Source organism: Lepisma saccharinum, chromosome 9, assembly GCF_977018435.1.
Source record: "Lepisma saccharinum chromosome 9, izLepSacc3.1, whole genome shotgun sequence".
Taxonomy (NCBI): domain Eukaryota; kingdom Metazoa; phylum Arthropoda; class Insecta; order Zygentoma; family Lepismatidae; genus Lepisma; species Lepisma saccharinum.
In genome coordinates this window covers 77541447-77567623 of record NC_139237.1, presented here as the reverse complement: position 1 = coordinate 77567623, position 26177 = coordinate 77541447, and the positions used below count along the sequence as shown (strand labels likewise).

The window sequence follows — 26177 nt, the reverse complement described above, 5'->3', positions numbered from 1 at the left end:
ATGAAGCTATTGACAAAACATTTGAAGTACGCCAGACGATTCCGTGCAAACGTCAAATCGCGCCTAACTTCAATCAGTGTTGCCAAGGCTCAAAATATAAATAGTGACTCTCGTATTAAACCTAGGGATGGCCGGTTAAAAGTTTGGGCTATACTGATATACTAGGGATGGCCAAATCCAGATTTTTTACTATCTGGTATCCGGATAGTAAAAGTGGAAAATTTGGATTTTGGATATAATGACAAAATATCGCTCTAAATTATAAGATATTTATAGATATACAGAGGTTGTTTCCGATCTATGGTGACTATTTCAAACTGCACCTACCTTAAGAGAAACCATGTTGCCATCATCGAGTGTGCTTTATTTGGTGTCCCTGCATCTTGGCAATTGCCCGACAGCGAAGTTTCCACTGTAGGAGACTGACACGAAGTGTAGTCATGCCCAGCCTCAACCACTCCTCCTGACAGGCTTTCCATAGCCCTTCAATGGTGCAGGGTCTCCAGGAGAGCAGGCTAGTTTCAGTAGGCCGAAGGCCCAAAAGTTCATCGGTGAGGCATCGGGTGACTTCACTTGAATGTCTGTGAAAGGAATGGCACGAATTAGTTTCTTCTGCCATTTGGTGGAGGAAGAGGCGGGTTGAGGGAGATGTGTGACTTGACGCCTTGTCTTGATGCACCCACACACGATTCTGATCCCTCCCATAGAAATTGGGAATGTCATGGTGATAAACGGGTGTCAGGACGTTAGCCTGATAATCAGTTAACCTTCGTATTTTTGGCAACACGATATATGTTTAGCTTACCATTGTACGAGTATCCAGCAATGATCATGAAATCTGTGCCAAAACTTCTTACATTCAGTGAACCATCTTTGAAAGTCCCTCGCACCTCTTGATCGATAAAAAATTGCATGTGGCTTGAGACAGTCAAGATAAACATATGCCTCGTCCAATGTAACAATGAACTTTTACTTTTCACCTTGCAGGTGCCGTTCATAAAGCTTTCGACAGTTGGTGTGACGCTCCTGAATGTGTTTTGGCAAAAGCTTATAAACATACCCCTTTCGTCACTTTTCCAAACCCAAATCGTGGTGAATGATGGTGTGCACTGTCTTCAGTGATGTTTGTAGCCGGTTCGCGATATGTTTGTTTTCTGTGTGGCTGGATTCTTCCTGGTGACCAGCATCCTGACTTCATGAATTGTAGCTGGTGTGCAGCTAGTGGTAGGCTGGCCTGTTTCTACCAGACAGGAATCATCCCACACCTCGCCTTACCTGCCCCTATCAACACTTGATATATGCCATTTGACACAGTGAATCCATGCTCCTTGCACAGTTTTATAATGCCACTATAACTATAGTTTGTCGGAAAGTGCAGTTACGTATGTAACCCTCCCAATATGCACTGATTTTCGGCGGCATTCTTCCTGATATGCAATGACCACACCTGTCATGCACAGTCAACAGTCCTTGCCCATATGACTGGCAGCTTCATTCTCTTCCCACTTGGTGGTGCTGCACAAGGTGTGCAATTTTGTTACCATAGATCGGAAACAACCTCTATATTGGATTGGTAAAATTATTGATAATTTTACCGATAGACTGATATAGCTATGTTGGTCGATACTAATAGTACCAAATAAACTGTTCCATCCCTAATATACAGTAATTGCCGAATGTTTCAATATTTTGAACAACTTTTAATTACAATATTAAATCATCTGTGTCTGTGAGAAGGAATGAGTGACTGTAGGCGTCCAAAGTGCAGTCAGCTAAGCCCTGAGTGATTCTGGTTCCAATATTCTACGTGGACCAACGTTCGCACATTGGAAATCTGCTTCATCACATCCCTAATATAAAGTTGTCTTATTCTGACAGTCTCATCTTTTTTTCAGAGAGTTGGGAAGACCTTGTACGATACCTGCAGATGGCAAGGAAGAAGGCCAGGGAATCATACATAGAATCAGAGTTGATCTATGCATATGCAAGAACAAACAGACTAGCAGATTTAGAAGAATTCATATCCGGACCGAACCATGCGGATATCCAGAAGGTAGGCAGTTTTCTCACATTTACTAGCGAATTGTCAGTTACGTTTGTAAGCTGAGCACTAAAAGTGGCATGATAATTCCATAAGTATTTGTTGAATCCACTAAATATTTTTGAAGAACATGTAATTTCATGCCACATTGATGATACATACTTAACCTTTGAAAACCCTTAAAAGTAACAGTGAAAACAGCATTTGTCATCTTGCCAAGGAGAAAGTGGAAGGTACTGAATGCTGTTCAGCTGTCCCAAATTTGTTTTTCATAATCTTTTCTGTATGTGCCATTTTTACAGTTTGGATGTTTCTTAGGAATATATATTACTTATAAACCTCAGAGCAGGGAAATAATGCATTCGAAAATTGCTGGGTTCAGAATAATTTGAGAACACCAAAGCAAGCACAAAAATGGAAAGAACAGTTCATTGAAATATTCGGAGCAGTAATGACAAATAAGATTACTGTAGTTTGTTAATTTCCATGTGTCATTTGCTATGATCAGTTTCAAAGTCATAAATGAACAAAATACTTTGATTTTAATATACATTACACAATATCTTACTATCTACAATCCAAACATAGCATAAAATGGAAAGAACAAGTAATTTTGAGACTAATTAAAGTAACTTCAAACTCATACTTGATCAACATAATCAACAAACAATATGAAGCGCACAAAAACAAATTGGAATTATTTGTTTTCTGTTCTGCAAATTTGTTGCACTATCTGGAAAATAGTCTTTATTAAAAATATTTTTTTTCTTCACAGATTGGTGATCGATGCTTTGATGATGGAATGTATGAAGCAGCCAAACTGCTGTATAACAATGTGTCCAATTTTGCCAGATTGGCAATCACACTAGTTCACCTCAAAGAATTCCAAGGTGCCGTGGACGGTGCGAGGAAGGCAAACAGGTGAGTAGAACTGAAGTGGTTTGGGTAAAATGTAATACCTTACAAAAATTTTGTTTGGTACTTGTATCTATCAAGTAGATTGAAAGTAATCACTCTCTCTACAACAATTAGTTCTAGAGCTACATTTTTTTAATTTTTATTTGTTTATTTACTTTTGTACTTTGTGGCTAGTTTGAAAAGTATCGGGAAAGTGCTCCTCTGGAAGAAGCTGTCTACTAAACGTTTATCAACATTTCGAACAACTTTCGTTAATATTTTCAAGCATTAGTATCTGTAGGAATTGGTAAGAATATCGGTATCAGCTCATTGTATTTATATTATGTTAAATCATTGAAGGGGTCTGGAAATCTGGTTCTGTAAAATGAGAGGACCTCGTATCATTTAAGAACTAGGCAGTTGCACACGAAAGTTAACTATTTTGAAAGTCAGTATTCTCGTCTATTGTGTGAACCTTCTTAGTGGCTCGAAGAAAAAACTTGATGTCCAAAACTTTGTGCTGTATGTTACTGTGCTGCTCTGAGATAATACATTGATGGACAAATGAAATTTTAACCAATATTGATGAACTTCTAATATAAAAGTTAGAGACTGAGAGCTATATTCTACTGGCCCATTAAATAATAAACATTCTAGGTAGAGCATGCATGTGAAATTTCGGTACAAAAACAGTCAATTTCAGGTTCAAAAGCTGTACAAAAAATAAAAATTTTGCTGTTATAGCAGTGAAAAAGTGGCATATAAAAATAAAATTTTGGTTTTAAAATTGTGAATATAATCCCAAATTTGATTTAGAAACTTCACTTTTTAAACAAAATAAACATTGCTTCTAATAACACATTTGTGTCTTTACCAGAATATTAAGGTTATTCCTGTATAAAGGGGTCCATTTCTCAAATATTTACAGCAGAATTAATCAATTTTCCGTGAATTGCATAACTTGCAGGATAATTGTGACTTCAGAAAGTATTGTGTCTGTAAATAAACTCTAAATTTCGTGTTTGAGTCCATTTTGCAGTTCATTTCGCATTATTTCGTGACAAAACTGGGTATTAAAATGCACCTCACACCTTTCAGAAATCTGAAAAATTAACATTACAATCTGTTATTTCACATTTCGTGTTTTTGTCAAAAACTAAATATGCATGTCTCTACAAATCATGTTACGTATTTTTTTCTTTATTTACATAAAAATAATAGCAAAAATGGCAGAATTTTTCACTCGGACCGTTTATAGGCATGTCAAATTGATAAAATCAATCTTAAGTTTTTACTTTCGAACTGCTACGCTTACATGCCTATATCAGTAGATACTGGAAGAGCATTATTTGTCTTATCCTTAATATCTTCCTTTCTAAGAAGTTGCATGGCAGTTCACCCAACGGCGAAAGAAGCAGTAGGCGAATTGTCCACCTCAATTTTCATTGGGTCTGTATTACACAATGTGACGACAATGAATTGAAATAATGACGTCAATATGCAGAGAACAAGGCTTGCTTTGAACCAACATAACATAGTTTCATTCCTTAAAACAACACAGGATGTAGAATAAAAAAGTAATGAAAATAAAGGTGGACAATTTGCTTACTATTATCTTTGCTGTTGACTGTAGAACAACTTGGTTCACAATTCCCCTTCTTTCTTACAGTACCCGCACATGGAAGGAAGTTTGTTTTGCATGCGTTGACAGTGAAGAATTCCGCTTAGCCCAGATGTGTGGATTGCATATTGTAGTTCACGCAGATGAGTTGGAGGATCTTATAAACTACTACCAGGTAATGTGCGACTGAAATTTACTGGAAGCTCACAATTTCCATTAACTTGGTTTAATTCTAAAAATGTATGAATCAATCTTCAATTATTTACATTTAGAAGATATTTGTTTCAGTTGGAGTAACAGAAAAATATAGTTAAATTCTCTCTTGAGGGAATACTGGACGTTCTGATATGTGCAAGTCATTGGAAAGTGCATTATTTTTTATTTGTAAGAAATAAATTTCAATTGTTGATGCAAAATGTTGAACAAATCCATAATTCATGTAATCGTTAAAATGTTAATTATTTTTAACTGAAAATGTGCAAATTTTGCATTATTTGCTAACATTTTCCCCCCTTTGAATATGCTCTTATCTTTTTTGATTATAGTGATCAGGCAATCATGGATAAGAAGTAAATAAACTGAAGTAATTACAAATAAATTATGTAGTAAGACTGACATTTCAAGATGAAAGTACACCATTTTCATTACATCACCCTGCATTTTGGGGGAAATTTTTTGGATGATTTCAAATCAATGTGATTCTGGAAGTTTTTTGAGTGCTGATCATGGAAATGACATCCATTTTTTTCCCCCATCACGTTAGGATTTTTCACAATTTCACAATCAAAATTCTCATATTTACCATTCCATTACGCCTGTTACAGAATTCAATAAAATAAATTTAAGCAAAGAAAATTTTGGATGATTTGAAATCAATAGACGATTCTGAAATTATGTTTAATGCTGATGGCGGAAATGACATAAATTTCTTCCCATCACGTCAGGATTTTCCCCTAGATCACGATTTTTCTCCACTTCATTAAGTTCAATCAACCCACTACATATTGAGTTTTAAACATTTTGTGAAGTAAAGTTTTACGAGGGATTTTGAAAATTGAACTTATGTAATCAAACTTTACAATTTTCATGTCTTGTGAAGATAGAAGATGGATTAAGGCAGTTAATATATTGCTATTTTGTGATGGGTAAAAATGGATTTCATTTTTGGAATCTACATGCTGAAATTATTCACAACAGTTATCTGCGAGTCATCTAAATCCATGCAGGCTGGTGTTATCTAAAATGTTTTAAATTTCTTATTTTATGCTGTTGAGTTGACCAATACAGACAAAATACGGTTTAGAAAGTGGTCAAGGAAATAATTAACCATTCACAGGCTTCCATTCCAGTATACATTTGCCTGAAGTGGCTGAAGAAAGCCATCAGAATGGCTGGTTGTAGGATTTGAGCTGGAACATGAGGAATACGGAGCCAGTAACCAACCATTCAGTCTTAACGCTTTGTTTCTCTCAAATGCATCAAGGGTTGTACTTGTAATTAAATTGGCTAATTGTGGACACCTGATGTTTTTCTACCTTAATGAAATGTTTACAGCATGTATAATTTATTCTTCTGTTTCAGGACCGTGGCTATTTTGAAGAGCTAATAAATTTACTGGAAGCAGCTCTTGGATTGGAGCGTGCTCACATGGGAATGTTCACAGAACTTGCAATTCTGTATTCCAAGTACAAACCAGGAAAGATGAGGGAGCACTTAGAATTATTTTGGTCTAGAGTAAACATTCCAAAGGTACGTAGGTATTTGAATTCTAATGCTTGTATAGGCCCATTTTTTAAATGTAGTTTCAAATATTAATAAGAGTATGTAACACAGGAATAGGATGAGAAAAAGTGCCAGAAGATGGATAAACACAAATGATTGAGACCGAGAATACTTACCCTGCAAAATACTGATGGTAGCGTCGGTACAGTGTTGCCAGAAACAGTTGATAGGTAACAATGTTATGCACTTTCACCGGTGTTTACTGTATGGTGAGTGGGTAGATTTCGGGAAGGAGGGGAAAGGATTATTGGTTGGTTAGGTTGATTCTGGGGGAGTATGGTGGCGTGCATGCCTGATATATAGGCACTTTCCCATTGCCTGCGGGAAGATGTGTCTGTGTGTATGGTGGGGGGATAGAAGGTGGATAATGGCAATACAACCAGTTGTTGAAGGTATTATTATGGATATCGACAGAGAGGTCTGAGTTTTGGGTGGGGTAACGATGGTTATTGATCCTAAGGTTCAAGGGGGTGGAGGTTTCACCCAGGTAGAAGTTGCCACAGATTTGGAAGATGAGGGTGTATGGGGTTGGATGAGTGGCAGGTGCCCTTAGGGTGAAGGGTGAACTCACCTGCAGGGGTAGGGATCTGGAGGGTAGGGGAGGTGAGAGTATGGAGCAGGTCTTGCACCTGAGAGCTTTGGGGAAATCTCATTGAAATGTCAATTTCATCAGTGAGCACATTTTATGTAATTCTTGCTATTGATTTAAAAGTTCAAAATTATGAGTACACAAAGTCATTCAATGTAGTCGTTCTTTCCTTGCTAACATTTGGTAAAATGTATGACAAAATTAGTTCCTTTTAAAAAAAATATTTGAAGTGTTATAATCGCGTAAATCTAAACATCTTCTTTATCAAAAGTGTAGTTTGTTATTGTAACATATACATAACTATTTTTTTAATTTTAAATCTGAAATATGGGCAATTTTTGCATTAATATTAGTGATTGTTTTAACTGAAAATTTTGCAAATTTTTAAATGTAGGTTTTCCTTTAAAGAATTTGACAAGTTTCTCAATGATGGGAAATTTTAATCTGAATTTTTCGTTTTTACATATAAGGGAATTTTTTCATCATTTCACGGTAATGAAGGGATTTTACTCCCAAGGGTAGAAACCCTCTTGCATCTAAATATTAACATTAATTTAGACAGAAACTGCCATTGGTGTAGGCCTAGATTATCTTTTGTTAAAGTTTTTATTAAGTAGTCTTTTACAAGCACATTGAGATTTATCTTAATTATTCAGTAGTTCAAGTACCAGCAAGTTGTTCATATCACCTCAAATTAACTTTTAAAATAAGTGCTCCAATAAGTTTGAAAGCTAATTACATACATGTCATGAAAACAAATGATGTATTCATTTTATAATAATTTCCAGGTATTAAGAGCAGCAGAACAAGCTCACTTGTGGGCAGAGCTTGTATTTTTGTACGACAAGTACGAAGAATATGACAATGCTGTCATAGCAATGATGAACCATCCAACTGAAGCATGGAGAGAAGGCCACTTCAAGGACATAATTACGAAGGTAAGGCATCATTTATTGCTGCACATTTTTTTAACAACATTTCTAGTAAATAATCTTGTAAATTGTACATTGGTTCTCCTTTCTTAAGTTTAATTTTAACTTTTCTAAGGCTGTTATATGCTTTCATGTGTAAGAGGAAATATTGAGTGTCCTGAGAACCTGGTGGAAAGGGATCTGAGTTGAGATTGAGCATGTTGGGATTAAGCTGACACCAAGATTAGTTAACATTGAACCAATCTTGCCCAGTTTAAGGTTACATAAAATTGGTTTGTGTACATAAAATTGGTTTGTATAATGAGTTAAGTTTCAGATGCAATAGGTGAAACACTGCACATAAATTTAATTATCTATTACCGCATCTCTTTCCCATAGTATGAATAAATTTGTTGGAGAATAGTAAATTATTTTCTTGTCCTGTGTTCCATTAAATAGTTTCACTTGTGTGTGTTCTATTAGCAAGTTTCTTACATTGAGAGTTGCCAACAGAAATGAAATTGCACAGCACATTGGCCACTCAAACTTTAAAGAATTGAGTGCTCTTGCGTGCAAACTTTGTATATAATAATGGGAAGTGAATTAATTTTAAATTTCTTTTTTACAGGTGGCGAATATTGAGTTGTACTACAAAGCTATCCAGTTCTATTTGGACTACAAGCCCCTGTTACTGAATGATGTTTTGTTGGTTCTTGCTCCTCGTATGGATCACACCCGAAGTGTAAACTTCTTTACAAAGGTAAGTTCTTCAGATAGTTGTTAAAACGACCAGATTTATATATTCTGGATTTGAAGTAACTAGTAATGTTAATTGTGCATTAAGCAGCAAATTACATTGTGCATGTTTTTTATAAACATTAACTATTTCTTTCCATTCTAATGTGTGTCAAATAACTTTAAATACATGTAGTTTAGATTAGGGATGGCCAGATCCGGATCCGAAATCCGGATCCGGTTGGTTCCGGATCCTAAGGATCCGGATCCTAAAATTTTTCGGATCCGGATCCGCGGATCCGGAATTTTCAATTTGTCCTCATCTTGACATTTGAGGGGATTTTGCCCCCTAAAACAGTTTTTAGCTGAAACAAAAAAACACGTAATTCTTCCTTGGGCCCCTCTATACACCTGCCACGTTTCATGGAAATCGGAGGGGAACACACGGGTCAGATCCCCACTTCAATTTGTCCTCATCTTGACAATTGAGTGGGTTTCGCCCTGTAAAACCGTTTTTTAGCTGAAACAAAAAAAACACGTATTTCTTCCTTTGGGCCCCTCTATACACCTGCCAAGTTTCATGGAAATCCGAGGGGGGGACATAAGTCAAATGCCCACTTAAATTTGTCCTCATATTGACATTTGAGGGGGGTGCCCCCTAAAACAGTTTTTTAGCCGAAACAAAAAAAAACACGTATTTCTTCATTTGGGCCCGTTTATACACACACCTGCCAAGTATCATGGAAATCGGAGAGGGACACAGGGGTCAGATCCCCACTTCAATTTGTCCTCATCTTGACAATTGAGTGGGTTTCGCCCTGTAAAACCGCTGAAACAAAAAAAAACACGTATTTCTTCCTTTGGGCCCCACTATACACCTGCCAAGTTTCATGGAAATCCGAGGGGGACACATAAGTCAAATGCCTACTTAAATTTGTCCTCATATTGACATTTGAGGGGGGGGGTTGCCCCCTAAAACAGTTTTTTAGCCGAAACAAAAAAACACGTATTTCTTCATTTGGGCCCGTTTATACACACACCTGCCAGGTATCATGGAAATCGGAGAGGGACACAGGGGTCCGATCCTCACTTCAATTTGTCCTCATCTTGACATTTGAGGGGGCTTTGTAAAACATCTCTATCTTGTTATATGTGTTAAAGGTTTCATCCTGGAATGGAATGTCTCACATTTATGTGTGTTTTTATTTCCAATACATTCGAATGAATACATATTCGTTTCAATGGCATTTACAAAATCGCCTCTGACATGTGTGCACGAGTGTGTTAGCCGATGCGTAGCAAAGTATTTTTGGAACAACACTTGAAAAAAATTCTTGTAGTACTAACGAAAAATTTCCTTGTAATCGAAGATCATAATACGTTTTAAGGTGTGGTAATATTATAATGGGATTGAGATACGAAACTCTCGGATCCGTAACCGAATTTTCGGATCCGGAACTCTCGGATCCGGATCCAGATCATGAACTTTCGGATCCGGATCCAGATCCGAAACTTTCAGACCCGGATCCGGATCTGGAATTTTCGGATCCGGATCCAGATCCGTAACTTTTGGATCCGGATCCAGATCCGAATGGATCCGGATTTTTCGGATCCGGATCCGTTTGGCCATCCCTAGTTTAGATAATGTACCCCTCCTCCTTTTTTTCAAAGCTCATTATCAAAATCTTAGAATTTTATGTTTGTCTTAAGTGTTATTTGAAAGTTAAGAAAGCCTAATGGAAAATAACATTAAAAGATACAGTATGATTATGAATATTATGTATTGATATTTCAGAATACAGAAGCAAGTGGTACAAATTAATTTCAGGCAATATATTAAGTATTTTTAAAGATTGATTTCCTCAGCTGATTTTGCAGTAAGAGATCACATATGAAATTTACCTCAAAGAAAAATTATTTCCTTTGATTATTAAGCTTGCTCTATAGAACAGTAACCACTCTTAATATATAAGCAACAAATCCTTTAAAATATGCTATTTGGAATGTTTCACTTTGGAAATGGGTAGTAACCCTTTTTCATTTATGTAGATGAAGCGAAACATATTTTCAATTCAAGAGTTTTCAATTATGTCTTCTAAAAATGGCTATTATTTTCAGGTGAATCATCTTCAACTTGTTAAACCTTACCTACGATCAGTGCAGAGCCTTAACAATAAGGCAATCAATGAAGCCTTGAACAATTTGTTGATAGAAGAGGAAGATTATCAGGTAAGGAAATATGCCATACTAAGAAGAGGTATAGATTTAGTGGATATACAAGGAAAATTACGTTGCCATTTTTAGCATAAAGTGGCTCAAAAGAAGAAAATGTCAGTAAAAATTTACTTTGGACTTCAGTACTGTAATGTTAATGGTCAAGTGGGATGTGTCTTCCCAGCACCACCAATTCAAGAAATTGCAACTTCTTCAAAACTATGCATGATATTTAATTTCAATTTTTTTGTTCATTTGTATACATAGAAAGGTATGACATACCCGAAAAAAAAACTACATTCACTCATGATGGATGTGGCAAACGCAGTTTAAGTAATATGTACATGTTTCAAGTTTCCACATTGCACAATTGGGTAGCTTTTTCAGATTAATTTCGAAGGCTAACTGAATTGTGACAAGTTTCCAACTGAAACTTCAGATTTCCTTTTTAAAGAAATTTAATTTAAAATAGTTCTTAAAATTATTATTAGGTCTGAGCCGTTTCTGGTTTTCTGCACAAATTTTATCATGCATACCTGTTAATACTATTCTCAGAATTTAGGTATCCTGCACAGTTTTGCAGCATTCAATATTCTAATGGTTAAGATGCAGAATTTTCATGATTCTGTGTCGGAATTGTCTAATTTTAGTTGGGACTTGTAACCATGTATAACTTACTGTTCTCTATTTCCAGGGTCTGAGAACTTCAATAGATGCATTTGACAATTTTGACAATATTGCATTAGCCCAGAAATTGGAGAAGCACGAATTAATAGAATTCCGTCGCATAGCAGCGTACTTGTATAAAGGCAACAATCGTTGGAAGCAGTCTGTGGAACTGTGCAAGAAGGATAGACTGTTTAAGGTGAGTTTACTTCAGATGTAGTTTGTATTGGGGAAAGACAATCTTGTGCAACAAACTAAGCCATTTGAATGCAGTAATGCAGGATGATCATGAATGTGATAGTTTTAGCTTTGAAAGTTTAAACACACTGTGGAATTTGCCTTGAATATAATTTCAATACTCCGAATCATCACTGATTGTTTGGTATAATACATCTTTGTGCATCTGGCTTTTACTGCAACTCTGGAAATGTTACCAAGATGGTCATCTTAGAGAATAAATACTTTCCTTAAATGAAGAAGTGGTCATGTGACACAAAAATGGACTAAAGTTTCATTGAAATAATGTTCACTGCAAGATGGCTGCCATCTTGGTAACATGTTCTAAAAAGTTTATTTCCCTGAGGTATATCTCGTACCTCACACCTTTCAAAAACTTGAAAAATTAGTACTTCAAGGTGTTATTTCAAATTTCATGTTCTTGTAAATAAAAAAAAGTGCTCCCCTGTGCTTAGCACCATGCCATGGAGGCATATAGGGGGTGTGGGGGTAACACCCCACACTTTCTTGATCCGGTCGTGAGTGAGGGTGATGTGATCAGCATCACACCCCTGACCACTTTTACCCCCCAGGGTTTCCCCCAGGTAGCCATGTCATTGGACGCTGGGTGGGCGGGCCGGCCTGCTTCCAACGTTAGAAAAGTTCCCGGATTTGAACAGGCTGGGGATGGAACCCGGGACCTTAAGCATGGTAGTCACCTTCTTGTGAAAAACTAAATGTGAATACCTCTAGAGATAAGTAATAAATTTGAAAATATTTATTTCACATGGGTGCACAGTCAAGGCAGAAACATTTAGCAATGGAATATACAAAAAAATATGATTACCTGCTGCATATTAGGAAACTGGCAGATTTGTGGTCACAATATAATCAGGTTGGATCCTATTGCGCAAACATCTAATACACAGTAGTTGCTTGTAGCTTCATAGTCTATTGCGAATGATGTTTTTGAAACATGACATGGTAAAGAGGAAATTCACAGTATTCACTTTTGTGGAAAGTCTGGAAATGACGCTATTTACTTGCTGTATGTTATGAACTATTATGTTAACTGCTTTGCTCAATGAACAATGACAATTTTCTAATGAAAATGATCTATTTGTGTCCAGGATGCAATGGAGTATGCAGCAGAATCCAAGAATGCAGACGTTGCAGAGGAACTCCTGGCATGGTTCCTGGAGAAGGGGAACCATGATTGTTTCGCAGCCTGCTTGTTCCAGTGTTACGACCTCCTTCATCCGGATGTAATCTTGGAGCTTTCCTGGAGGCATGGCATCCTAGATTTTGCCATGCCGTACCTTATCCAGGTCACTCGAGAATATATAACAAAGGTAAGAGCTTCATTATTCAATGTTGTCATTTCCAGTTGGGAGAAATTTCCTTGCATTATTGAATGCATTTCGCGTATAGCTAGAATTGAATGTTCAATTTCCCCATTTTGTCTTATTATACTAGGAATATTATTATGTATACCTCCAATAACAACCCTACTAGTTTTTTTGATTAGCTACAGATCGGGAATTACTGGAGAACAACAGTTTCAGGGGGAGACCATTATGTACATATCTAGAACTATATTTTGGGAGGGGTCTGGACAAAGTGTGTAACTAGTAGCAGTAGTAATAAAGTTTCTAATTAATGGGTTAGTAAGATTAACTATTATTATTAAAATTGATCAATCAATGTTTTTTTTTACATGAACAGGTAAAAAGATGATATAAGAATAGGCATAACATTATCTCGCTTCTGTCAAGTAAAATCACTCAAATTTGTATAAAAACAACTATCTCACTGAAGAAATTGTCAAATGTTCAAAATGCATAACTTATTGAATACCAAAGAGGGTGTTAGGTCCGGAAACTCCCTGATCATTATTTTTATGCATATTATTATTAATAGTAGTAGTGGTATTCATATTTTTGCAGCCGCTGTGAACTCAAAGCTGTATAATCACATTCTAATCCTAACTTTATGTAAGTTCTACGGAAATTAACCAACTTCCATCCAGTTGAACTGTTATATGCATTGTGTGTAATGTAATCTGACAATGCTTTCATTTATAGTTACATTAATGTAATCGTTTTACAATGTCAAAGGATGCAGAGATGCATATGTGCCCATCACTAGTAAATTTTTCCAAAGTAAAAGATTGCCAGTTTCGTACATCACATTCAAGTAGTTAGATTAATGTGGAACGTTGGTTAACAATGTTGTTTCTCCATGTAGTATTCTTTCCTTCAAACATTTCTTATGCATTTACATTGCTTAGGAATATCTTCACCTCAGAACTCAATCTGCATCCATGTTCTGTAGACACTTGTTTTGAGGTGTAGCGAAAACATGGTAAAATAATTTTCTTTTCTTGTGTAGGTTGACAAGTTAGAAGAAGCAGAATCGCAGAGACTTGAAGAAACATCGCAGCAAGACCATAAACCAATGATGATGCGTAAGTAGTCAGAGGCAATGTTGACAAGTGCATCCTTGCTCATACTTGCCCAATATGCATATACAGGGTGACAATTAATGAACTACAGTCAACTCTCGATTCTACGACCTTTCACAGTTCCCGGGAAAAGGGTCGTTATTTCGAAGGGGTCGTTATTGGAATTTGCACCAATTTTCAGCTCAAAGGGAGCTCAAACGGACACAAAGATTCCTAGGAGATGGTAACACCATATATCCTGGTAGTTATACAACCTGTTATGCACAGGATGCGTGTTGTGAGAAGGAAAATAGAACATGAAAAAGTTTTCACAAACAAGAATTTAAAATAATGTTACTTTGTTTCAATTGCGCACAGTCGTTGCTTTTCCAGGAAATTCTTACAATTCTAGTTCATGAGAAACCCGTTTGCACTGAGACCAATGGAAAGGAAAACAATCTCTCGCTTATTGCAAGCGAAACTAAGAATCTTGACACCAGTCAGACTGGTGCCAGCAAAAGTCGGGAGATAATCGGGCAGAATGAATGTTGGATTTTATACAGGTTTACTGGAGCATCGTCTGTTAAAAGATTAACTGGTAAGATTAGATCTCTCGGGAAAAACAACACAACCTTTCTAGGTACGAGACAAAAAAAAATAAAGGCAGGGCTATAATTTTCGTTCTGGTTCGGCTGTGTAAAATACATCGTAAAAAAATGTCACTTTTCTTTGCTTCAACCAACTTCATTCACCCTCCTTCCCCATTCAAGGGAGCAGTCCAAACTCCTTCTTTGACTTGCATTGTAATCCAGCGTGAAAAAACTTGCGATCTGTTTTCACCCAATGCGTATTCTAGGACACGTCATTAAACAGGGTGGCAGTCGATAATCATTTGGGTTTGGAATTGAATTTCACTATAAACTGTTTATTTAGTCCCGATTAGCCCATCAGCATAAAATGAACTGAAAACAAGCTTTATGAAACTGCGCATTTTCACATATCAAAATGGTAGATCGTTATTTACTCTCACGTTTATCGACGAATTAATGTTGGATTTAGGAGTATTCTCGATGTCAAACACCCACCCCTCCAAACGTTTTCCCCTTGAATAATGTCTTTTTAATCAGTCTCAGCGACCATTCCTACATTGAACTCATTTTTTTTTATCCACATGAATGGTTTTGAAGAAAAGCGGATGCAAATTAAATTTACAGATTTGCTTATCAGAAGGCGCAGAACGAAGTTATTTTCTCTTGTTTTCCTTTCTGGAGATCGAATTTCGTTATCGTCAAATCAAAACAGCTTTGCGAGATTCAAAACAATAACTTTTTCCTTCACGCTGGATGAGTCATCGCTGTTGTCGGCAAGCAAGAGCTTTGCGGAAGCTAGACAAAACACTGGCGCCAGCTGCATCGTGAAAACAAGGAGACCGGCTGGAAGTTCAAGCAACAGGTGGCGGAAGAGAAAAGTCCCAGCATTTTTAAAGATAACGCAACTGTCGAAGACGGAACTTTTAACAGCAGTGTAAAGAAGAAAGAAATGACCCTTGCTTTACCATGCAACAGACAATAATACGGGCAATATTTCCTATGCAGACAACAGCATAAAAAATAAAATAAAAAAAAACCTGAATTCTGCAATTATCAACATTGCCGTGCACACCAGTGGCGGAGAATGAGCTGGGGAAAGGGTCACCTTTTTTTTTTTTTACTTGTTCTATGGTTTTTGTTCGTTTTCAAGAATATAACCAGAACTGGTTGCCCCATTTTAGACGTCAAAGGAAAGGAAGAGGGGTGGGTCCTTTTCCACCCTCGCCTGTAATCAGCCCGCATCAGCAAAAAAATAGTGGCTGAAACAATCTGCATCGCACCCCCCCCCCCCCCCCCTTACGTTTGCTGACAGGAAAAGAGGGAGAAGTCAGTCAGCCAACGGAACACTTTTTTGGCAGATATTACGACATCGACACAATTAGGAAAACGTATGAAGTGGGAAACGGGAGTTATGATGCACGTAAGATCGAAGTAAACTTTTGTGGACACCTGGATGACAACGCATTAAGCGGGTTTACGATCTTTAGTTCACCTATGTGGTTTTGATTATCTCTAAAAGTTTGCTTTTTTATGAAGTGTTGCAGGGAACAAAGAACACGTTTTGAATGAAAGCAGTTACCGGAAGTTGTCGTCTACAATGCCAAGAGTTGCTCGCTCACGGGAACCTGCTGAACTGTAGGTCAGAGCTGGACAGATGGGCCAGACTTCCAGGTGCCACGCATCTGTATTTTCGAACATTCCTGCAATCTTATCTCTCAAGGTGGTGTATTTATCGATGAAAGAGCTTGACCTGCCATACACATTGGCAAAGACAGCAGTCATTTCAGGCTGCTCCCCCCCCCTCCTCCGAGAGTTTTCAGCAGCTCTTAGGACAAGGAAACAAGTCAAGTCGATTTAAAATAACATCGAAGCACATTTGATCTTCTTTTCTCGCATATTCAAGAGCAAGCCTGGCAAAGCAAGCCTGGCGCGTTGGGTAGCGGCCATCAGGTGTGGGGTAACATTGGTGCACTTGAAGGAGGGGGGGGGGGGACAGAGGTCAAGTGCTATTGGATATCACTCAAGCATGGTGTGGTGGTGTCTATTTTTAGTTCAGACCCAATTGTGAGCGGTAGAGCGCTCGTAAAGGGAATGAGTGGAGGAAAAATCAACGCATTTTTCGGCCGATTTCCTTCAATTTTTCAACTTTTTTTCCAAATTTTTCTAATTTTTTCTAATTTTTCACGGTTCCCGGGAAAAGGGTCGTTACTTCGAGAGGGTCGTTATACCCGGGGTCGTAGAATCGAGAGTTGACTGTATATGAAATAACAGTCATAATTTCTGAACAGTTCACGTGATGACATCCAAACTGCGTGGCTGGCCACAGGGCATGATGGGAATTCGTATCCGCATGCGCATGCAACGTGTTGTCGGCCATTTGCAAGTGAAAATGTCACGGTACAGCATGCAGGCAGCCATATTCCCCGGGTCTGAACACATGTGACTCATTTTTGTGGGGCTATGTTAAGGACAAGGTGTACAGAAATAACCCCAAATCCATTGCCCAGCTGAAAACTGCCATTCAGGAGGTCATCGACAGCATCGATGTTTAGACACTTCAGCGGGTCATGCAGAATTTTGCTGTTCGTCTACGCCACGTCATCGCCAGAGATGGCAGACATATCGAACATGTCATAACCTAAATCCGAATGTCTGTAGTGCCGTTTACATGTGCAATACAGTTTGTGTACTACGTGGTTTGTCACTAATTTCAGTTTTATTTCATATATAGTTCATTAATTGTCACCCTGTACAATCAAAATATTGTCTAAAAAGAAAAACAGGGTGTCCTACCAGTCAAGATGTCAAGAAATTATGCTTCTGGTCAAGAATGTTTGCTATGTTTTACAGTATATTGAACATACATTGTTATATAGCTGTACTGGAGATTTGGTAAAATTGTATATTTGGAAATCTAAAATTGTATTTAGCTGTGGTTAAGATTTGTTCACTGTTTCTTAAGAATTAGATTCTTGTATGCTTGATGTTTTGTAAAAATACCGTATTTACTCTTGTATAATGCACACTTTTTTCAAAAATTTTTGCTCCCAAAAGCTGTGGTGCGTATTATGCACGGAATAATTCAGCCAGCCAACATGAAACCATACAGGGTCATTCCATGATTTTGCGACACTTGCAATGATTATACATGTTTACAGAACCCTATCATGTTATATATCGTTGTAAAGCTTAAATTATGCAGTTTCTGAATATGTCAACAGTATTCCATTCAAGATAATGACACTAATGTGAAATGCGATTGAAATAAGTTCATCACAAAATGACTGAACGTTCTTATTGCTATGGTGCTTCGGATGAAAGAAAATAATTAAAATGTATTACTGGCCAATATATGGAGTGTGTAAATTCCTTAATGGAAGAAATCTTGTGCTCCTAACTGCTAGTTTGAAGGTCCTGAATGTGCTCTTATTAATGTTATATTAGTCACGGAAAAAGTATATATATTTTGAAGTTATTTTAGAAAAAGTAAAAAAGGAATGAGCAAAACCACGTATAAAAGTTTGAAGGCCATTTCACACGATTTTTCACTTTGTAATGGAATGTTCTGCGACACCAAGAAAAGCAGTGCAACTCTGGTGGAATTCGAGCATACTTCTTCCGTCACATGGGATGCATATCAGCAGTATTTGTTGGGCGAGAAATAATAGAAAATAACTTCCTGGACACTGAAAAGCGATATGTAATTTTGATCTCTTTCTACTATTACAGAATAAATACAGTGGGTAAAGAGTGAAAGTTTTGGGACGCTGAATACAGTGGAGGGAGAGGGGGGAGGTGGCATGGGTTGGTGACTTATTGTTTACTTAAGAGGATATTCTCCTCTTGGTCCACATAGAAACAGGTGACTCATTGAATAGGTATGTTATTCACTCTTGATCAATAGGTGTGATGTTATTCACTCTTGATCAGCATAGCAACAACTGTACGACCTACAACTAAGGAAGCCATTACTTGAAACTGAATTGTACTGCGCATTATATAAAAGATGTCATTTCTTGTAAATTTTACCCATCAAAAACCAGGGTGTGCATTATACATGCATGCACACTATACACGCGTAAATACGGTATTAAGTAATGTGGCCATTCCCCATCCAGGATAGTCTGAAACACTAATTTTTACATGCATTAAAAGTTAAGCAAGTCTAAATCCCTTGTTCAGTTTTCATCTTCTCCATTCGTGTGGTGCAGGTTTTTCATTGAATAAAAGTATATATTTCTTAATTTCAAACTATTCCTAAGTAGCGGGCGATTAATAAATGTTAAGAAAAATCAACAAAAAAGGGGAAGGTCATGAAAAAGTAAAGAATTTTGGATTTATTTTGGTAGACACCTGAAAAAGCTAGTGTAAGAAATACTAATAAAACTTGTTTCCAAGGTGTACTTTCAGCAGGTAAAAAAACGGATGTCTCCAGTAAGGGTATTTCATTGTCACAGGTGGTACATGTGGACTACATTTTTGATATTAAAGTAACTATTGTACTGATAGTTCAGCTACATTTTCCTTGCAGTTTATGTGCATTTCACTTTACATGGAAACACTTGATTAAACATAACTACTCTTAATATACTTCCCTAGACTTATAGCTAGAAGTGAACAATTGTCTCCCAAGTGGGACAGACCAAACACTGCCTCTTTACTTAAGAAATTTATTTTAATTATGAAAATTAAGTTAAGACAGAGAAGATTCTAGTGGAGTTGAGTAGGAAATGTAACCATTAAAGGAGAAATTAATTGTTTTTGATGTCACAGGTGAGACATAATAGAAAACAAATGTAAATAAAAAAGTTCAAATAAATTAACAATATTGAAAATACCTTCCAACTTAATTATGTATAATACTTGAATTTTTATGCAAATGAGAATTTTAGATTGTTCACTACACAAGATAGGATGAAGTTACAGCTTTCATATGGAATGCTCCACCAGTGTTGACATAATTAAAAATGAGTTCATCTGTTCTTGCTGTTGTGTGCCAGCAAAGTAAAGTAACATAATATTGCCCTTCTAACATTGCCCTTCTAACAAATTAATTAATCCATAGACTAAACTGCACCTAATGTACTGCAAATATTGCAAAAGGGTTAAGGCAACTCTGACATCTTAGTGAACTACTAGTGTTTTTTTTTTTTATTAACTGTTGGTACATCTTGTGAACTGTATAAGTATGAAAGAGGTAGCAAAAAGAACAACAGTAATTTTTCATTTATAACAAATCTATAAATAATAAGGAATACTGGTTTAAGTGTTGGGAGATCTGCAATAATTTCATAAGTGCACATTATTTCGTAAATCCTACTTGCTAAATTCAGATATTTATGTAATGACATTTTAACAAAATTAATTTACAGAAGCATTTTTAAGGCTGTACATTCTGCTGCCTTATATATTTTGAAAAGTACTTGGGTAAATAGGGACAAGTATAGGTGTCAGTGCTATTGTATTTACCAACACTGACCAATAGTTTTCCAGCATTTTAATCGTTCACAGCTTCTGCAAAAATGTCATGATACACTTCCTCAGTGTCTAAGTATCCTGGATATTGTGCAAAATGCGAAGTTTCCATTGATTTTGCATCAGCACTGTGTGTATTTGAATATCCTGATATAATTTAATGTTTTAAAGCAAAGCACTAATAATTGATTGTTATTGGAGTGGAATACTCGCCCACTAATATTAATCAATATTTTGAACAACTTGTAATTGTTACAATTTTGAAGCATCAATATCTGCATCTGCAGAATAGTTAAAGTGGGCAGTGGTAAGGTGATAAAAGAACATTTGCCAGTGACGCTCAAGTTATGCTCTCAAGCAGATACGAACTCTAATCTGCTACAAATAGTTTAATACCTTCATTCAAGGTAATAAAATATACAGGGTGTCCATAAATTATCTTTACAACTTTAGACTTGAATTACTTGAAATCTATAATAGATAATAACAAACGGTTTTCAACATGTGACAAGAAAACTCAAAGTTTTTATATTTTCCAGGTGACACATTTGACGAAAAATGTGGACGTCACAGGAAAAAGCTCAGTGTGTAGCCTGGTTTATAGAGATTTGTCCATAAGCTTTAGTGCCTGAAGCAGCTGCACCTTGTAGGCATACAGACGTAACCTTTTATGCAAGACTTTGTGCACTGTTGCTTGTGGCATTGCCAACTCTCTGGCCACCTTACGCACTGATTTTGTCTGACTCCTTGCAAATGCCTGCCGCACCCTGTCCACGTTGGCGTCTGACACAGATAGCCATCTCTCCCCCTGTTTATGGAGAACACTACCCGTTTCCATGAATGACATATGCCAAGCCCGAATGGTGGGTTGGGACGGTAGTTCCCTTCCATACTGTGTCCGAAAGTTTCGTTCCACTTCGTCTCTATAAACCAGGCTACACATCGTGCTTTTTCCTGTGGCGTCCACATTTTTTGTCAAATCTGCGGCACCTGGAAAATATAAAAAACTTTTGAGTTTTCATGTCACATGTTGAAAACCTTTTGTCATTATCTAGTACAGTTTTTCCAAGTTATTAAAGTATAAAGTTGTAAAAATAATTAATGGACTAACTAACTAACTCTCTAGCCTTCTTAAACCCGAAGGTTCATGGCTGCAGCAACACAGGCCTTCCATCTGTCCCTATCTTGAGCAAGATCTATATACTCTTTTCCATCCCTACAGATTTCCTTTAGGTCCATCTCAACGTTGTCCCTCCATCTTCGTCTTGGCCTTCCTACAGGTCTCTTACCATCTGGTTTCCCAACAAGAATCCCGTAAACTCCTCTTTCCTCTCCCATTCGTGCCACATGGCCTGCCCGCCTAAGTCTTCTTGATTTAATTATTCTAATAATATCTGGACATAAGTACAAATTATGTAGTTCTAAATTATGTAACCTTCTCCACTCATCTGTCTCCTCATCCCTTTTAGGTCCAAATATTTTCCTAAGGATCTTATTTTCAAATACTCTCAATTTATGTTCCTCTTTCAATGTAAGGGACCAAGTTTCACACCCATATAATACTACAGGCAAAATTACTGTTTTGTATATTTGAACTTTTACTTTCTTAGATATTAAACGAGAAGACAAAAGTTTATGAAGAGAGAAGTAACATGCATTTCCTGAATTAAGCCTACTTTTTATTTCCTCTTTAATATAATTTTCATTTGTTAATATTACTCCTAAATATTTGAATTTGGAAACTGGTTCAAACGAGTTATCAATAATTAGATTTTGATTATTACCTAACACTTGGTTTCGGCCTGTAAGCATATATTTAGTTTTATAATTAATGGACACCCTGTATATTTTACAAAAAAAGGTATTGTTCCAGAGTTGCTAGGAATAATATAAAATGTGTATGTGGGACCTTTCCGAAGTTAATGTGTGATAAGAGCATAGTTTCACTTTGTTGAAAATAATCCTGTTTCTTTCAGCGGAACCTCAGCTGATGTTAACTGCGGGGCCTGGCATGATTGGCCCAGGATACAATCCAGCTTATCCTAACGCATATCCCCAGGGAATGCCATATCAAGGCTATAGCATGTAGGGTTACAACAGCAACAGCATCCAGTGGTAAACAGTAAGAAGTCCAGCATTTAAACTGTTGCAGAACAAGGAAATGTAATCGACAAAACCAGGGCCGGATGCGGTCCGCTTCGAGCTGCCATCTCATGTCGTGGGACAGCCGTTGTCGTTTGTGAACTGTTTGCAGTGTTTGTGATTGTTAACGCAGCAAAAAAAAATAATTAAGGAATCTGCCCTTCTCTTGTTGTTCCATTCTGTTGAAAAAATTGTAGATAGTTGCAGAGGATGCTAAGAAAAAGAAAAAAAAATAATAAGCTAATGTTTCGAAGAGGATTATTGTAACAGTAGAGAATGTGAAACGTACCTAAACCACTTCAGAGACTGTATTTGAGAAGTTCCCTTCATTATATTTATCGCTACAAGGCAATACTTGAGACTGAAGGAATACATATATTTTTTTTTGTTTTGTTTGGTAGTGGAAAACTGACTATAGTTTTCATTCCTACGTACTTGTATTTTGAATAAGCAAGACAAGTTAGCCACGTAACTTGGGATGCATGGTTAGATTCGTACTATATTTGTTGAAACAATTTACCCAGTGCATTAATTGCTGCAGTATTTGTTTTATTGATAAATTCATTCCAAATCACAAAAGACTATATATATATTGAGAAAGCTATAAGATGTAGTGCTGTGGGAAGTCTATAGGATATAAAAGTCTATGTACATTGCAGAGTTTATTTTTTAGATTGAAGTCAGACAAGTAATATGCTGTAAGAGAGCACCATTAAAACCCAGTAAACTAAAAATAGTAATTATAATCTGTGTTGAATTGATAAAAATTGTTAGCTGGTTACATGCTTGCTTCGTATATTTATTTAAATTTAGTAATTGTTTGCTATGTAATTTTTTTGATACTTTATCGGTTAGATAAATGAAACACTTAAAAATCGATCCACGTGAAATTAAAATTTGAGAAATTAGATTAGGTATAAGTGGAAACATTGCACTGAAGTTGAACACCTTATAATATTGTAAGTGAAGTATAATAAAAGCTATTGTTGAATCAGTTTGAACAGTTTTCATGTAAATTGTGTATTGTGGACTAAGCAGTTATTAAATATGCATTACCCTGTCTGAACAATTTAATAATTTGTGATTAATAATTTGAGGTAGGATGCATTTTAAAGGTGGTGTTGCATAATGAATAACAGAATTGCATAATAAGGCATAAGACTACTTTATGTATGCTGAAACATTATTTGTACATAGGTTTCTTTCTGTTACCACATCAGATGTAGATAAAGAAATATAACTCCTTACAGTTGTTAGTTGGAAATATATTTTTCCTTCTGTTTCAGAATATCTTGTAACTGTGTGGTGGCAGTTTTGAAACATACACCAATATCAGCTTTCCAGAATAGCATCAGCAACATTAATGTTCAATCAAATGCAAAGTTAATGACATTAAAAGGTGAAAAAAATGTTATTTCATAGTAATTTATCCCTCCACCTTTACCTTGAAAATCTTTCAAAGCAAGGATAATACAGGTGTCACAATGGTAATGCATATGTAAAACCAGGTGGATGTGCATGTGAGAAGTTATTATACAAAAGGATACTTGCATGATTCAAATTCTCATTTTTTTATTGCTAAGAGAAGTTTTTGATTATGCAGTTTTGATTTTCTAACTTATCCAAAATATGTCCTATGCGATATTCTATTTGAATCAGCTGTTATAGGACTATCACTTCATTAGTTTCTAGAAATTGCAGACAGTTTTACCAATCTGATATACAGGGTGTTCATAAAGTCCCGGTACCATTACAATGTACGTTACATTTGTAATGGTGCCAAGACTTTATGAACACCCTGCATTTCTTGTTTGGGGAATGAGACTTGGTAGTATAATACACAAGCAAATTACATCCACACAGGAGAAGATAATAAATACATGGAAGCAAGTTACGATCTTCCATATAGATTTCTGAGTTTGCCCATAATAAATACAGCACTTCCTGATGGTATAGTGGTAATGCTGTTCCAGATCGATCCCTGCTGGAGTAACATTACCCAGTAGTTCGGGTCCTACCAAACTAAATCCAGTCCCAATTATCCTACCTTGGAACAAAGTGTACTTAAAACTTTTTGATGTCAACGATGTGGGAGCAGGTAAGGAAAACACATATTTTTGATCAACCGAAAGGAACTTGCCCCTCCCTTTCCTCTGTTCTGTTGTTCCATCCATTGCTGATGACTTTTGTTTTGTTATTGATTTGTTTGTTTGAGTTGGTTTTTTAAGTCCACTATGTGCCTCCACCTGGTATCGAACCCTGGACTCCTTGATTACAAGGCAACGACGATACCACTGTACCATCAGGGAGGCTGTTTTGTTGGTAAGAACAGATTTAAACATCAATTAAAACTCAAACAAAATTGTGAAAGGTGTGCCCTCCCAGTCCCTGGTTCAATTCGGGCCTTCTGGATTACTTCCTTCTTTAATCCTTCAAACCTCTCCTTTCACTTCACATTGGGTGCCAAGCGAGCAGATTATATTTGCTCCGGAATTACGAAAGGAGGTTTCACATAATTTATATTTTTTAGTCCCTGGTTCATTTATACATGTACAGAAACTGAACAAACAACTGGTTTAAAATGGACAGTACTGTAATTGTTGGAGTTAAATCAGCAAATCATAACATTTCTAGTAGGATTATATGGATTTATTATACGTTGCTATTATTTACATATTTACAAAGTGTTTCCATATGTGCATTTACATAATCAACCAATTTCCTTAATTCAAGCAAAGGCGTACCTATGGCCTAACCATTGGTACTTTCATTAACACAGAGTTAGCTTAACTATCTGTATGGCCTACCCTCGACTTATTCGATATTCTGACTAGTCTTGAGTTTCCTTACACAGCATCCTCATTCAGCCCACTAGGCATTCTGATGCGACTCTGCAATATCGTACAAATGCAAATCTTTTGTTAATTGGGAAAATTGGAGATCTCAAACAGGGGTTGGGTTTACCAAATGCTACACATATTGTCCATCATTAGTTGAGCCACCACAAGTGGACTAAACTTTCGAAGAGGTTTCCTTGGCCAAATGATACATTAATTTGTCATCAGTCTAGCCACCATAAGTGGACAAGACTTTCGAAGGGTCTTCGTTGTTGTGAAGGTAGTATAAAACTATTTTTTCTAAAGCCCTCCTGACCTTTTTTTATAGTCTTGAGCAAACGTCCGTTAACATGAACCCCGTAGCATTGGAAAATTCCACTAGTGGTCTTTTGAAAGGCAGTTAGCTCTCCCAACCGGGAAGCTAAAAATGGGAAACTAATATCCAGCAAAAATCACAATTCATTAAGCACATACACTTACATGCAATAATTACACACAAGTACACACATGGAAAACATATTACTTAACCCTACATCTTGTAGATGGCCAGCAATTAATACAATAAACCAAAACCAGTAATGGTCAATCCGACCATTACATAGTTCCCCTCTTCAAGAGATACGGGGAAAAACAATACACTCAAAAATGAGATCACCATATGTACAAAATCTTCCAACACAATTACAGAACACACACTAAAAATTGAACTGTTTTCAAAGTATCTGAAAAAAGAAGTCACTAGTTCATTCACTTTTTCACAATGTTCAGACCCACCAAGCTTCCTCTTCCTTGCGAAGTCCACCACTGAAATATCCTCCCTGGAATAAAGTCTTCCTGAAGTTGGTGTTCTCTGGTCCCCGGTTCGACTCTCCACCAGAGTCCCTGGTTAGACACTCCGAACCTAAATCTGCATTGTGTCTTTCTGGTTTACAACTTTGAGAGACGCAAATAAATAAACTGTGTTGTGTAAAGGAGGAAAATGGGGGTAAATTATATACAATTGAAAAGAAATAAAATA

At 36.7% G+C, this 26177-nt stretch overlaps 1 protein-coding gene across 1 annotated transcript in view; it reads left to right on the top strand.

Annotated features, from left to right (window-relative positions):
* Chc (clathrin heavy chain) overlaps positions 1–23391 on the top strand; it is a 75513-nt gene extending 52122 nt beyond the window's left edge. Inside the window, exons 23-33 of the mRNA XM_083128465.1 lie at positions 1896–2053; positions 2817–2962; positions 4608–4734; positions 6141–6308; positions 7719–7868; positions 8470–8601; positions 10695–10805; positions 11485–11655; positions 12803–13024; positions 14064–14139; positions 22157–23391. Coding sequence (XP_082984591.1) covers positions 1896–2053; positions 2817–2962; positions 4608–4734; positions 6141–6308; positions 7719–7868; positions 8470–8601; positions 10695–10805; positions 11485–11655; positions 12803–13024; positions 14064–14139; positions 22157–22269 — 1574 coding nt within the window. The 3' untranslated portion in view covers positions 22270–23391. The remainder of the gene's footprint in view (positions 1–1895; positions 2054–2816; positions 2963–4607; positions 4735–6140; positions 6309–7718; positions 7869–8469; positions 8602–10694; positions 10806–11484; positions 11656–12802; positions 13025–14063; positions 14140–22156) is intronic.
* The last annotated feature ends 2786 nt before the right edge of the window (positions 23392–26177 follow it).